At 43.6% G+C, this 15533-nt stretch overlaps 1 protein-coding gene across 1 annotated transcript in view; it reads right to left on the bottom strand.

Annotated features, from left to right (window-relative positions):
• Positions 1-15526, bottom strand: part of clcn6 (chloride channel 6) — a 71718-nt gene extending 56192 nt beyond the window's left edge. Inside the window, exons 1-5 of the mRNA XM_038773737.1 lie at positions 15418-15526; positions 12283-12342; positions 10716-10781; positions 4679-4744; positions 2943-3009 (exon numbers count right to left, since the gene is read on the bottom strand). Of these exons, the coding sequence (XP_038629665.1) occupies positions 2943-3009; positions 4679-4744; positions 10716-10781; positions 12283-12342; positions 15418-15492 (334 nt within the window). The 5' untranslated portion in view covers positions 15493-15526. The remainder of the gene's footprint in view (positions 1-2942; positions 3010-4678; positions 4745-10715; positions 10782-12282; positions 12343-15417) is intronic.
• Between the last annotated feature and the right edge of the window lie 7 nt (positions 15527-15533).

The raw sequence follows: 15533 nt of genomic DNA, 5'->3' as shown, positions 1-15533 counted from the left end.
GCCAATCAAATGACTGCACTTGTTCTGGATGGTGTCAAACTTTTGAGTGTTGCTGCTGCTGCACACTGCAGGCAAGTGGACAGCATTGGATTACTCCCATGATTTGTGCCTTTGTGGGAGGTGGCAGAGGCTTTGGGGAGCAAATAAGCCACTAGTTGCAGAATACCCAACCTCTGACCTGCTATAGTACCCACAGCATTTGTGTGGTTGGTCCAGTTTCTGATCAATGATGACCTCTAGGATGTTGATGGGGCACCTCAGTGATGGTAATGTCAATCAATATGATAGGGACATACATAGGCCATTCAGCCCTGTCTGTGTTGCAGCCATTCAATTAGATCATGTTTGATCTATATCTTAACTCCATTTACTCACCTTGATTCCATAATATATTCTGAAGAATCGCAAATGGAGCTAAACATTGGGTAACATTTCCATCTCTCACCTTATCATGGAGGGAAGGTTATTGATGAAACATTGAAGTTGTTGGGCCCAGGACACAGCCCTAAAGAGGTCCTGCAGCAATATTCAGGGCCTGAGATGATTGGCCCTCAATGAACAGAACCATCTTTCTTTAGCTTCATTCTCCTCCAATACACACTGGGACTGCACTCACCTGGTTCCATTATATAATTGCAACAAGAGGATTAAGAACAATGATTCTGCTTTCTCCTCCTACATTTATGTCTGATTTGCCCAAGGATCTATTCTTGGCCCCCTCCTATTTCTCATCCACAAAGAGCCCTTTGGGGACATAATCTGAAAATACATACACACCCAGTTCAATCTCACCACCAACTCTTTCAACCCCACCACGGTCTCTAAATGATCAGATTTCTTGCCTGGCATCCAATACTGGGCAAGCAAAAAGGTCCTTAAATTAAGTACTGGGGTGGCCTAGTGGTTAGCACAACCGCCTCACGGCGCTGAGGTCCCAGGTTCGATCCCGGCTCTGGGCCCGTGTGGAGTTTGCACATTCTCCCCGTGTCTGCGTGGGTTTCGCCCCCACAACCCAAAAATGTGCAGAGTAGGTGGATTGGCCACGCTAAATTGCCCCTTAATTGGAAAAAATAATTGGGTAATCTAAATTTATAAAAAAATAAATTTTTTTTTAAATAAAAATTAAGTACTGGGAAGACCAAAGCCATTAGCACTGTGGCTTCACAGCACCAGGGTCCCAGATTCGATTCCCCACTGGGTCACTGTCTGTGCGGGGTCTGCACGTTCTCCCCGCGTCTGCGTGGATTTCCTCCGGGTGCTCCGGTTTCCTCCCACAGTCCAAAGATGTGCAGGTTAGGTGGATTGGCCATGATAAATTGCCCTTCGTGACCAAAAAGGTTATAAGTGGTTATTAGGTTACGGAGATAGGTGGAAGTGAGGTGCAGACTCGATGGGCCGAATGGCCTCCTTCTGCAGCGTATGTTCTATTATCTTGAGTTCCCACCAGGAGTTCCACTCCTATCCACCATCTCCATCCCTTGGCAACTGTCCGAGTCTGAAACAGACTGTTCACAACCTTGGTCTCGTATCTGACACTGAGATGAGCTTCCAGCCATATATCTACACCTAAGACTGCGTATTTCCTGTAACATCGCCCGACTCTGTCCAACCTCAGCTCATCTACTTATGAAAACTTCAATCATGTCTTTGTTATGTCTAGCTTACTTTCTGACGCATTCCAGGCCTGAGATCATCCAAAACTCTGCTGCAGTTTGCACCAAATCTCCCAGTCACCAATCATCCCGGTGCCTCAACACCTCATTTTTAAAATGATCAGACTTGTTTTCAAATCAATTCCATGACCTCACCACCCCAATCCTCAATCTTGCCCCACCCCACAATTTTCAGAGATATCTGTTCTCATTTAATTCTGGTCTCCTGCTTATCCCCAGTTTTAACTGTTCTTCCACTGGTGGTTATGCCTAAACTCCAAGCTCTGAAATTCCTTCTATGCACCTATCAACCCGTCTACCTAATTTCTTCCTTTAATCTAGTTCTTTGACCAAATTTGGGGTAATCTGTCCTAATATTCCTCATGTGGCCTGGTGTCATGTTTGTTTTACAATAATAATCTTTATTTGTGTCACAAGTAGACTTACATTAACACTGCAATGTAGTTGCTGTGAAAATCCCCTAGTCGCCACACTACGGCGCCTGTTCGGGTATGCTGAGGGAGAATTCAGAATGTCCAAATCACCTAACATCACGTCTTGCGGGACCCGTGGGAGGAAACCGGAGCACCCGGAGGAAACCCACGCAGACATGGGGAGAATGTGCAGACTCTGCACAGACACTGACCCAAGCTGGGAATCGAACCCAGCGATGAAGCATCAGTGCTAACCACTGTGCTACCGTGCCTCCCCAATGAAGTACTTTGGGGCCTTTTATTACATCAAAGGTATAATATAAATGCAGATTTCTGTACTGGTATGACTCTGACTACTTGAGAGCTTTCCCCTGATCCCCATTGACCTCAGCTTCACAAGGGATTCTTGCTGTCAAACTCAAGTCAAATGCTTGGTGTCAAAACAGTCACCCTCAACTCCAGCTCTCTTGTCTACATTTGGACCAAGACTGGAATGCGGCCTAGAGCAGAATGGTCCTGATGGAACACAAACTGAATATCTGCAAGCAGGTTACTCGTAACTAAGTGCAATTTAATAGCACTGTTGACGACCCTTTCCTTCACAGTGCTGCTTGGTGACCTGGGGCAAGGTGATGGGGTGGGAGTTATCCAGATCAGATTTATCCTGCTTTTTATGGACAGGACATACCAGCCAATTTTCTACATTTTCAGTTAGATGCCATTGGAACCGCTTGGATAAAGGCAAATCTCAATGAGATTCTAGCCTGTAACTTTCCTAGCTATCTATCAATTCACATAAAGAAAAACAGACTCTCGCTCTGAGTCGGTTCCTGACTTCACTGCAATGAAAGGATACATTTCTCAATGATTTGGTACTTGAGGTCAGAGAAGAGATGAACAAAGTAATCGATGAAGAGCCCAACCTGAAAAAAGCAGAGACAAAGCATCATTCCTTAATAGTTAGTGCAACTGGATTACATGTGGCGGCTGACAGTTTATTAGCTGTCTCTGAACACCCCTCAGTTTTGTCCTTTTCAAAGAAAAGCTAGGTCAGTTTGAAGTAGTTTGTGGTACATCTGCACGAGTCAGCACCATGGGTTCAAGCCCCACCACAATACTGATCACAAAATCTAGGCTGACACTCCACTGCAGTTACAAGGAATTGCTGCATAGTTAGAGGTGCTCTCTTTCAGATGAAGCAAACTCTTCGAGTAAATATTGAAAATTCCAGACAGTACTTCAGATTCCTCCCTTAACCAATGGCACCAACAACAAATTCATTGGTCTTTCAACTTGTTTTTGTTTATGGGATCTTGTTGTGGGTTGCCATATCCACCTGCACTTCAAAGGATTTGACAGGCATCATGAGACACTATATAAATGCAAATTCTTTGTCAGGGTTCTTTGCCAGCTGCATTACCCCGAGTGCACCGCAAGAGTTTCATGCAACATGTGCTGAATGTGGAGGTCACACTATCCAACAGTGACACTGGAAAGGGGCTTCAAAGCCACCCTCCGATGTGAAGAGATGCAGCTTAAATCCAAATATAAACAAAGACCTTTTCAGTGGGAATACATTCAAATCAGAGGACTCAGGTCGTGTGTCAGATCTGTATCCAAATCAGCAAAGTGACTGATCAAACTGTGTCCATGAATGAACAGCAAAGCAACTTCAATAATGTAATACACATCTACACTGGGTTGAGGAATAAAGCCTGGTGTGAGATACTCTTTTAAGATCATTGTTCAAAGGGAATATTAGCAATTCAATTAGCAGCACCCCCCTCCACTGACATGTTTCATTTACATTCATACCTTCATTGTAGTCCGAAAGCACTGGAGTATTGTCAAACAACATTTGACACCGGGCTGCATTGGACATATTAGGACAAATCACCAAAAACTTTGTCAAAGAGAGTAGGATTTAAGGAGCATTTGGAGCAAGAACGGCAGAGAATATTAGGGAGAAAATTCCAGAGATTTGTGCCTCGGCAGCTTAGTAAAGGCCGCCAATGGTGGAACCATTAAAATAGTGGTTGGAAGAGTGCAGAGATCTCAGAGGGCTCTTGAGCTGGAGGTGGTTCCAGAGATAGGATGGGGCGAGGCCATGGGAGACCTGCAAATAGGATGATAATTTTAAAACTCGAAACAAACCTAATAATTAACCAATAATCTGTGGAAATGATGTGTTGAATAATGATGTGAAATACACAGGAATTCTGCATTCTCAGATAAGAACAATGATAGCATGAGTCTCCAGATTTGGGCACAATCACCCACAACCACATTTCTCCCCAAAACATTCACAGTTGTGACGTACGAAGTATGGAAGGATGAGGCGAATGACTGTGATCATTACCTAGGGTTAGCAGCCTAGTGCCCACTCACTGCCTGCCTGATGCCTCAGCAATGCGATTTGCCCCTTCATACAGAGAGAGTGAAACATCAGTTGGCCAACATTAAGAAAGCCAGGCACTCCATTCATCAGAGACACTGATCTCCCATGATTAGTGACTCAAACTGCCTGCAATTGGGTTGATCTCATCTCACATTAAGCACATATTTGCACTGTATGATCAAGAACTCACTCACCAAACCAGTGCAGACACCGATGCAAAATACTAGGATCCATTTCACCAGCTCATATCTCTTGACTCTCTGTACAAAGGAGACAAAAGTTAATCACAGCAGTCACACATGGAAAATCAAAGCAACTGGAAAACAGGGGATGGAGTAGCTTGAATTGGGCTAAACAAAAAGAAAGTATTTTTGTCCAATGTTAGTTTGAAAGAACAAAAATTTCTCAAAATACTCAGCAAGTCAGTTAACATCTGAGGAGGAAGAAACAGTTAATGTTTCAGATGTGCATCAAGGGTTATGCCCAAAGTGTTAAGATAACCTCCTCCTGTCCCTAGTCTAAATATTCCTCCAGCACAGCTGAATATCCTAAAGCACTTCAGTCAATGAAGAACCATTGCAGTTCAGTCACTATTATAGGGGAAATCATGCAAATGTTTATGCTGCAAGATCCCGCAAACAGTTGAGATAAGTGACCAAATAATCATTGTTTAGTGGCATTGGTTTAGGGGTAAAGGTTGACTAGGATAAAGGAGAGTTCCCCTGTTATTATCTGAATAGTACGATGGAATCAGTGTCCTCAAATGGCAAAGGGGCTTGGTATAACTTCTCAGCTAAATAACACCGCTTCCAACAGAGTGTCAGCCTGGATTCTGTGCTTGCATCAAGTGGGGCTTGAAAGCATGACTTTCTGAATGAGTTGCAAGAGCTCTTCCACTGAGTCACAACTAGCATTGCTTATAGGGGTGATTTCCATTCTAAATGGGAGAACAGGAATTTATAATAGCAAAATAATGACAGCGAACATGGTCTAGATCAGGGGTGGGCAAACTTTTCCGTGCAAGGGCCACATTCAAAAATTCACAATTCACAAAGGGCCGCATAGTATATTAAGTAAAATAATTACTTCACTCGGTTATGATTCTGGGCGCCTCATATAGAACATAGAACAGTACAGCACAGAACAGGCCCTTCGGCCCTCGACGTTGTGCCGAGCAATGATCACCCTACTCAAGTCAATGTATCCACCCTATACCAGTAAGTAACCCAACAGCCCGCCTCCATTAACCTTAAAAAAAATTAAAAAAAAAAAAAAAAAATTTAAAAAAAAATTTTTTTTTTTTTTTTTTAAATGACTTGGCGGGCCGCAGAAATACCTTTGGCGGGCCGCATGCGGCCCGCGGGCCGTAGTTTGCCCACCCCTGGTCTAGATTTTGTGGATGGTGGTGGTGATGGAGCTGGTGGGGCTAATGGTGAACCGTCAATGTTCCCTTTTATTAATCTTCAGGATACTGAGCATGCACAAATTTGCAAGGAAATCCTGAAATTGAGGCCGGTCACTATGGGTCGGACACAGGGGCTGGTTTAGCTCACTCAGCTAAATCGCTGGCTTTTAAAGTAGACCAAGCAGGCCAGCAGCACGGTTCGATTCCCGTACCAGCCTCCCCGAACAGGCGCCGGAATGTGGCGACTAGGGGCTTTTCACAGTAACTTCATTGAAGCCTACTCGTGACAATAAGCGAATTTCATTTCATTTCAGACTGATTGCACTGTTGTCCATTCTCCAGAACTGGAACCAAAACAAAATTACATTTGTGGTGTGCTGTCAAATGGTTAATTGGTAGACTTAAGCTAACTTTCGTTCTCAAGTTTTTTTATAAGTTACTTTTACAAGTTATGTTTTTCCCAGAATAGTGGCAATACAGAAAATATTGCAAATAATGCTAAGTTTTGAGCAACTTAACATTCAACTAAGCGTTTAGAAAGTGGACGTGGGGTGACAGTGATAATATGGGAGTCATGGTCATGTTGGAAAGAGAAAGGGGACAAACACAAAATTCAGCTGGTTGGAGTTAACAAGCAAAAATGAAAGATAGAGGTTCAAATCTGCATGCAAATAACAGATGCACAAGAACTATCAAGTGATGATAGTGGGGAACTTTAATAATTATCCTAATCAATATTTGGCTAGAAAAAGGGAAAGGAGGGGGAAGGAATTTCTGAAATGTGCTCAGGAGCACTTCCTTAAACAGCATGTTCTCTGTTCAGCTGAGGAGGTATTGCGGGGGCAGCACGGTGGCGCAGTGGTTAGTGCTGTTGCCTCACGGCGCTGAGGTTGCAGGTTCAATCCTGGCTCTGGGTCACTGTCCATGTGGAGTTTGCACATTCTCCCCGTGTTTGCTGTGTTTCGCCCCCAAAACCGAAAGATGCGCAGACTAGGTGGATTGGCCATGCTAAATAGCCCCTTAATTGTGTAATTAAAAATATGGAAAGATGTGTCATTTGAAACATGGAAGTCTGGCAATATCTGGTCTGAGAGAAACATGAGAGGATACAGGGAAAGATCCCACAAAGGGTTAACAGCAGCTGTAAAGAGCAGGATTATAAAATGCAGATTCTTTCTCTCAAGCAGGCTTAGCAAACAGAGGATTTTTGTATGAAGCTAAAAACAATGGCTCACACCTTCATTGAAAGTAACTATCTTAGTAAGCATCTGGAAAAGCATGGATGAGAGTTTCAGTTGAGCTAAGTGATAAATGTAAACCTTTCAAGTTATAACCAAGTGGATTTTTAGCATTACGCTGAAAGCAATGTTTCACACATTCATTGAAATTAACTCTTTTAGTAAGCAGCTGGAAAGGAAAGGATGAGATTCAGTTAAATTTGGTGACAATTCTAGGTGTGAAATTCTGCTAACACCAAGTAAATTAAAGAAAACTGGAGACTATCAGTCTACGAGAAACATAATTTAAAGCCAAAATCAAAGTCAAAATTCTGAATTCACAATTGGAAAATAAAATTATAGAAATGACAGGAACCAAATCAAAATTCACACCCCTATTGAAACCAAAGCATTTTTGAATATCACAAAGGAACTTTGAACATCACAAAGGAACTTTGAACATCACAAAGGAAACAATGTAATCAGAGACCTGAGAGGTGAGGTCATGTCAAAATGAATACTTAGTTGCATTAGAATGTTTATATCAAAGATACTTTTTACAATCAAAGTGAAATAATAGTTACTTCACAATAAAGTCATAAAAACTTAACTGTTAGAAATAGAATATAAACCCAGAGACCAGAGCAGGAACTACCAGAACTCAGAGAGAAGGAGAGAAGGAACAAGAGAAGCAAGCAGAGTCAGCTTACAGCCAGCTCGGTCATGGGAAAGATAAGGCATAGCAGCTGAGCTGAAACAGCTAATACGGGGGGGGGGGTTGCTGGGTTACGGGTATAGAGTGGATACGTGGGTTTGAGTAGGGTGATCATTGCTCGGCACAACATCGAGGGCCGAAGGGCCTGTTCTGTGCTGTACTGTTCTATGTTCTACATCTAAGGAAGGCTAGAATTTAAAGAGGAGGCAGAGTCTGCTCAGAGATAGCCAGCAGAGCCAGCTCTCATAGCTCAGTACATGGGATCGACAAGACATAGCAACCGAGCTAACCAGCAAATACATCTAAAGAAGACCAGACTTTAAAAAAGATTGATTGTCAAGTTGGGCCTGAAGGTCCCTTCAACCAACCAGAAGGGTCCAGAAGCAAGATCGTTTTTTTCTTTTCTATAAATTTAGAGTTCCCAATTATTTTTTCCAATTAAGGGGCAATTTAGCATGGCCAATCCACCTACCCTGCACATCTTTTGGGTTGTGGGGGGTGAAACCCACGCAGACACGGGGAGAATGTGCAAACTCCACACGGACAGTGACCCAGGGCCGGGATTCGAACCCAGGTCCTCAGCGCCGTATGCAGCAATGCTAACCACTGTGCCACCGTGCTGCCCCGATCTTTTTACCTTTCTGTAAAGAAAGTGATTGCAGCTTTTAAAAGAAAAAATATAATAATAAAATAAGTTAATTTAACCTGAAACAATGGTTATTCCTAAGTCTACTTTACTTACTTTTCAATGCGGGACCCAGGATCGATGCTACTAAGTGGTAAGTAGATGAAATCTTCAGTGAAGGTATGGGTTATACCGGGGGATAACTTGAAAATATAGTTTAACCTGAATAGCACCCACCGAAGCCGGCATTGGAGTCAGGGAGTGAGAATCCCTGTTCACCATTTAGAATGTCGGCCCTTTTTGGTATAGGGGGAATTCTAAGAATAGTGGTGAGTTTTCAACAACAATTGGAAAAAAAAAATTGGGTACTTTAAATTTATTTTAAAAAGGAGGTATTGCTAGATCTGGTGATAGGGAAGGAGTTGGGCCAAGTGGATTGTGCCAGCAGGAGACCCTTTGGATACCATAAGGTTTGGATGAGTAATGGAAAAGAGGAAGGAACACCTAAAGTCAAACTTCTAAACTAGAAGCGAGCTAACTTACATTGTGACAGGGATTTGGCCAGGATAAAATGGAATCGATATATTGACAAGAAAAACTGTAATGGAACACTGGGTGATTTTTAAGGAAGTGGTGCTTCAGGCACAGGCAGGTACATTCTAACAAGAGGTGAAGGGAACCAAAGCTAGAGCTCCTTAAATGATAAGAAATACAGAGAACATGTCAAAACAAACATAAAAGGACAAAAAGAGGTGCCTGTCATGTGAATTCTTCAAGTGAGAACCAGGCCAAATACAGTAAGCGGAGGGAGGAAGTGAAGAGGAAAATAAGTCTGGTAAAGGTAGAATAATAATCACTTATTGTCATGTAGGCTTCAATGAAGTTACTGTGAAAAGCCCCTAGTCGCCACATTCTGGCACCTGTTTGGGGAGGCTGGTACGGAAATTGAACCCGCCCACTGTGCTAAATCAGCCCCAATGAGAATTGCATGACAATTGACAAAAATATTTTACCAACATGTAAACAGTAAGTTGGCATTGGGGGGAGGGGGTTTAATGCTTAGAGGTGGAGGGCAAGGCTGGAATACTTCATCAGTATCCATCGAATCCCTACAGTACAGACGGAGGCCACTCGGCTCATCAAGTCTGCACCAACCCTTTGAAACCCCATCTAACCGGCACATCTTTGGACTGTGGGAGGAAACTGGAACACCCAGAGTAAACCCACGCAGACACGGATACAACGTGCTAACTACACAGTCACCCAAAGTCAGAATCGAACCCGGGTCCCTGGTGCTGAGGCAGCAGTGATAACCACTGTGCCACCTTTTGTATCGATTTTCAACTGGACAAACAAATTGATTTAAGGAAAAAAAGAGTGAAAGAGTAAATGAGTGCAAGAGTTGACTTTCCGACTAGAGAGACAATGGTGTTGCACAAAGGTCGGTGCTAGGACCACTTGTTGAAAAAATGAATTCAATATTGGAATACAGAGCCAAACTTTTCAAATTGCCCGTGATACTGGGACAGATAGGATAGCAGAACAAGCAGATTGATAGGTGGCAGTTGGAATTTAATAGGGAGAAGTATAAGGTGATACATTTTTTTCAATATCAATTTAGAGTAACCAATTCATTTTTTTCCAATTAAGGGGCAATTTAGCGTGGCCAATCCACCTACCCTGCACATCTTTTTGGATTGTGGGGGCGAAACCCACGCAAACACGGGGAGAATGTGCAAACTCCACACGGACAGTGATCCAGAGCCGGGATCGAACCTGGGACCTCGGTGCTGTGAGGCAACCGTGCTAACCACTTGCGCCACCGTGCTGCCCCCAAGGTGATACATTTTGGTGGAAAGCATGGGGAAAGCCAATATATACTTATGGCACATTTCTAAAGAATTTGCAGGGCAGAGAGACCTGGGGGTCCATGAGCATACATCTTTGAAGTTGGCAAGAAATATCAAGCAAATATATTGCAAAGCATATGGGATCTTGAGCTTCATAAATAGAGGCATTGAGTACTAGAGCAGAACATTATCCTGAATCGTTTTGTAAGCTCTGGTTAGGCCGCAACTAGAATATTCCCAGTTCCACTCTTCACATTTTCAGAAAGATAGGAAGGTTCTTGAGAGGTGCTGGGGAGATTTAGCACAATAGTCCCAGTGGTGAGGAAATTTAGCTACAAATAGCTGAGGTTATTCTTCGTGGGGCTAAGGAGGGCATGGGGAAATAGTAGGAAAAGCCCAACAGCAGTTTCTCAATGTACCTTGTTATCCAGTGTTTCCAGCACCTCCAGGTATGGCTCATTGATGCACTTATCATAATCCAAACTCTGCCAGGAAAAGAGAAACCATCAGGCACACCAGAAAGAGAGTAATACTCAAAAAGAGGGATTGCAACAGATGCAAAACAAACCAGGAATCCACTGTGATTGTCTGGCATTTAACTACAATCATGAAACTTGCAGTGAGGATTCCATCTGGAGTACAGTTAAGGAACAGATAGCAAACGATTGCCAGATCCATGACTGACCCAAATCAGATTCAAAATACTGGCATAAAATATAATCACCAACATTATACATAATATGAAAAACATTATATTCTCACTTGTTGGCTGATCCACAAAACTGCTAAATGTGTTCATTCCCGGGGATCAGATTTTCTGTGAATCAATCAATCATGTACAAAATACACATATTCTAGGTCACGTAAAAGGGCAGTTAAGGGTTGACCACATTGCTGTAGGTCTGAAGTCATGCATAGGCCAGTCCAGAAAACAAAGGCAGAATTCCCTCCCTTAAGGAGATTAGTGAACCAGATGGATGGATCCAGGAGTTTCACAGATGCACAATTTTTGTTACACGTGAAATGAAATTTTCCAGCTGTCACGGTGAGATTTAAACTCAGGCCTCATGATTTCTCATCCAGTACCATGACTCTTAGCTACTATACCCCCAAATTATACACCACCTAAATCCCTCGATTAGGGTCCAGCCTGTGGATCCATCATTCAATATATGACCTAGCTAAACCCCTTTATTAGATTCTCGACTGTAACTGCGTCCTTTGTATTTTGTGAATTCACAATTCTCTATTTCTAAGTTGTCGTTGCACATTATAAAAATACAATTTATGATTTACAATTGCTACTCTTCTGAAATTGTTGCTGTAATGTGTTGCCTGTGTGGCCCCCAAGGCAACTTCTAGCTTCAAGAAAGCTGGTCTTCAAATCCGCTGTAATATCAACCACAAGCAGCACTCTTATAAATACCCAGGGCAATTAGGGGTTGCCAACAAATGCTGGCCTTGCCAGAGATGTTCACATCTCAAGAACAAATAAAATAAGAATGAACATAAATGCTCTTTTAAGGAGGAGTTTCTGCACATTCAGCTTGATATATTGTGCACCAGCAGATTTAACAAAGGGCAACTAATCTGTTTGAGGCAGCATGTTCCAGAACATATCCCGAGGGGGTATAAGATAGGACCAGTGAGAATTTGAAAGAACAGCTGTTGAACAAAAAAGAAGCTGCCAGCTAGCTTGAGTTTTATTAAACTATCAAATCACTTGGTCTTTGAACAGACACCAGTGTGGCCTGATAGCAACTCAAAAATCTATCAAACAAAATTGCATTGCACAACAGAAGTGTGGGAGCCATCAGACTGGCTGTTCTTCAGCTAGTGGTGTGAATAGGAACTCAAAAAGGAGGAAGAGTAGAAAATGCATTATAATAAAGGCCCAGTTCTTTCCCTCCCAGACTATTGTCACGGTGTACCATACAGGAACAAAGAAAGATCGAATGAGCACACGTTCCCTCTTCACTTACATACCTCATAATCTTTTCGTGGCAGAATTTCATCCTCTTCCTCATGTGTCTCTCCTAGAATAGTCTGTAACAAACAAAGTATTTTGCATTAATTTCAGTTCAGTTAGATACCAGACAACCGAGAGCCCAATAGCCACAAGTATCAACTTTGCTTTCAATTCTCAAAGGGCTTGACATAGATTGATAAATACTGATGACAGCAATTAAAGAAGTAAGAGCTTTTACAGAGGTTGAACAGCTGATTCAAAACAGACTGCACTTCCCATCACCCCTATTGCATAATCCCACACAACCCATCATCCATGCAATTCAATTGAAATTATCTAGCCCAAGCTCAGAAGATTTTTGTTAAGGGTATCAAAGTATATGGGGAATAGGTGGGTGAAATGGAGTTAAAGTGCAGATCTGCCACAATCACTGGACGGGCTCAAGGAGCTGAATGGTCCGCGCCTTCTCCCTCAACATGATACTCTTAATACTAACTGGCCTTTTTCTCTTCCTTCCATGAAGAATTATTACAGCATTGTGGTCAGTGGCCAAGGTATAATCGATCAAAGGATAAACACAGGAAATGTTCACCTATCTGTCATTAATCGGGGCACTAACTGGAACATTACAATCTCATGATCAGTGTGCTGCACACCACCCCCATCCAAGGGCTGTAAACTTCTGATACAGTCCCACCATTTTGATCAGTTGTAAAAATCAAATCCCTCCCCTCCCACCCCAACATGTAGAAATATTACAACACATCTGTCATCCTCCTGCAACAAGCCCATCCTATCTCTGAGCTACGGAACATTCCTCATTATCAAGCTCCGGAACATTGGGTGCATTCCCCAGTACTCTCTCCATTCAGGTCTCCGAAGAGTTACCACAGTTGATGATGAACATCACATTGGGTCTCACTTCAAGCTTCATCTGTGCCTCAGGACAAAGCACGGGAAGACACACAGATGAGAACATAAGAAATAAGTAAGAGCCCTTGAGCTTGCTCCACTATTGAGGAAGGTCAGATTTACGGTAGCATCGTGGATAGCACAATCGCTTCACAGCTCCAGGGTCCCAGGTTTGATTCCGGCTTGGGTCACTGTCTGTGCGGAGTCTGCACATCCTCCCCGTGTGTGCGTGGGTTTCCTCCGGGTGCTCCGGTTTCCTCCCACAGTCCAAAGATGTGCAGGTTAGGTGGATTGGCCACGATAAATTACTCTTAGTGTCCCTTAGTGTTGGGTGGGGATACTGGGTTATGGGGATAGGGTGGAGGTGTTAACCTTGGGTGGGGTGCTCTTTCCAGGAGCCGGTGCAGACTCGGTGGGCCGAATAGCCTCCTTCTGCACTGTAAATTCTATGATCTAATACAACATATCCTATCACTCAATTCCTTCCGTGGCCAAAATTCCATCGATCTCAGTTTGGAATATACTCATTGATTGAGAATTCAAAGCTCTCTTGGATAGAGTGAACTCTATTAATGTGTTCACCAAAGTGAACAATTTCACACCACATCAGACTCCACCTGTCACCTTCTTTCCTGATCACTGAACAGTCTCCATCCCTTTGCATCCTTCCTCACAGCTCACCATCCCACCTAGTTCTGTTTCATTGGCAAAGTGGGTATATACGACATTTGTTCTCCAACTACTTGTGGTCCTCTGAGTGAGGGATTTCTCTTCATCTCAGTCCAAAATCGCTAACCCCCTATCTGGCGATGATGACCCTCCAATTTTAGATTCTCCAGCCAGGGGAAACAGCCCCCCCCCCCCAAGTATCTACCCTTTCAAACTCAAAATATGTTTCAATGTAATCACTTCTCAGTCTTCTAAATTTAATAGAATATACCACTCAAACCTCTAGCACAGCCTTCAACTCCCAGGAACCAATCTAATAAATCTTCATTGCACAGCCTCTTCCAACAAGTATCTATTTCCTTAATTAAGATTAAAAGTTTATATTGTACTCCAACTCTGGTCTCAAAAGCCCTGTGTAATTCCAGCAGGGCTTGCATATGATTCTACACAACCCGCCTTTGTTGAAAAAAATTTGTTTCTGATTATTTGCTTCATTATTTTCTGTACCTGCTTTTAGAACTATTTATAGTCTGCTTCTCCATTCCTCCTACCTAAGTGAACTTCACATTTTACATCATACTCCACCTGCCACCTTGTTTCCTGATCACTTAGCCTATATCCCATTTGCACACTTCTTCAGCTTATCTTCCCTATTATATCCATTGCAAACTTGGGTGTGACATTTGGCCTCCTCATCAAATTGATACAGGCTGCAAATAGCAGAGACCCAAGCATCAATCCTTACAATACTTAATGTGTTACACTCTGCCATTCTGAAAATGACCCATTTATTCTTAATTTCATGTCTGTGATTCAATTCTCAATTCATTGCTAACATTTCAGCCCAGAAGCTTATACTGTATGGCAACTGACTTCTGAAAAGATGATAGTCACACACCAGTACCTACATAGAGGGCTTAGTCACTAAATTTATGGTGTAGGGTGGCACAAATTGATACAGGCTGCAAATGGCAGAGACCCAATAGCCAGACAGTTCTCCACTAAAGTAACTAATTTTATCCTACATCGAAATAAAGATGGGTGAAAGGACAATTGGTCCTTGAATAAGAGAGGAAGAAATCAGCCAAGTTTCAGTCACCCCTGTTGGAAAATGCATGTGTCGGGCTCTGGGGTTGGGAGATAAGGACAATGCCAATGATGCTCACCACAGACGAAGAGCGACAACCAGACAATGACAGGAGCCGAGTGGAGAAGGAACAGGTACACGGGAAACAGATGTGGTGGACAGAGAATGGGCGAGGATGAGTAGATCGATCGGGGGGGCGGGAGACAGCAGAGGTGAGAGGCATGGAGGGGAAGCGGGGTAGGGGTGTCCCAGCTATCCCGGGGTAGGGGTGTCCCGGGGTAGGGGTGTCCCGGGGTAGGGGTGTCCCGGGGTAGGGGTGTCCCGGGGTAGGGGTGTCCCGGGGCGGGGGTGAGGCAACCAGGAAATGGCCCGGGAGCAGTTCACTGGGTGGGGGAGAGAGGTGGAACTGAGGCCGGAGTCTGTGGTGAACCCAGTAAAGGCCGCCTGCCCGGCGCGGGCCGCACTCCCCCTCCACCCCGCTCACCAGCTCCTCCGGGCTGCGGCCCTCTCTCTCCCCGCAGCAGGAGCAGCAGCAACACCGCAGCCGCCCGCTCGCCATGGCCGCCCCCACGTGACCTGCGGCCACGCCCCCGTTAGACC

The sequence above is a fragment of the Scyliorhinus canicula genome, chromosome 16 (genome assembly GCF_902713615.1).
Source record: "Scyliorhinus canicula chromosome 16, sScyCan1.1, whole genome shotgun sequence".
In the NCBI taxonomy this organism is placed as follows: domain Eukaryota; kingdom Metazoa; phylum Chordata; class Chondrichthyes; order Carcharhiniformes; family Scyliorhinidae; genus Scyliorhinus; species Scyliorhinus canicula.
Note: the sequence above shows the minus strand (reverse complement) of the source record. Positions and strands in the feature narration are given on the sequence as shown.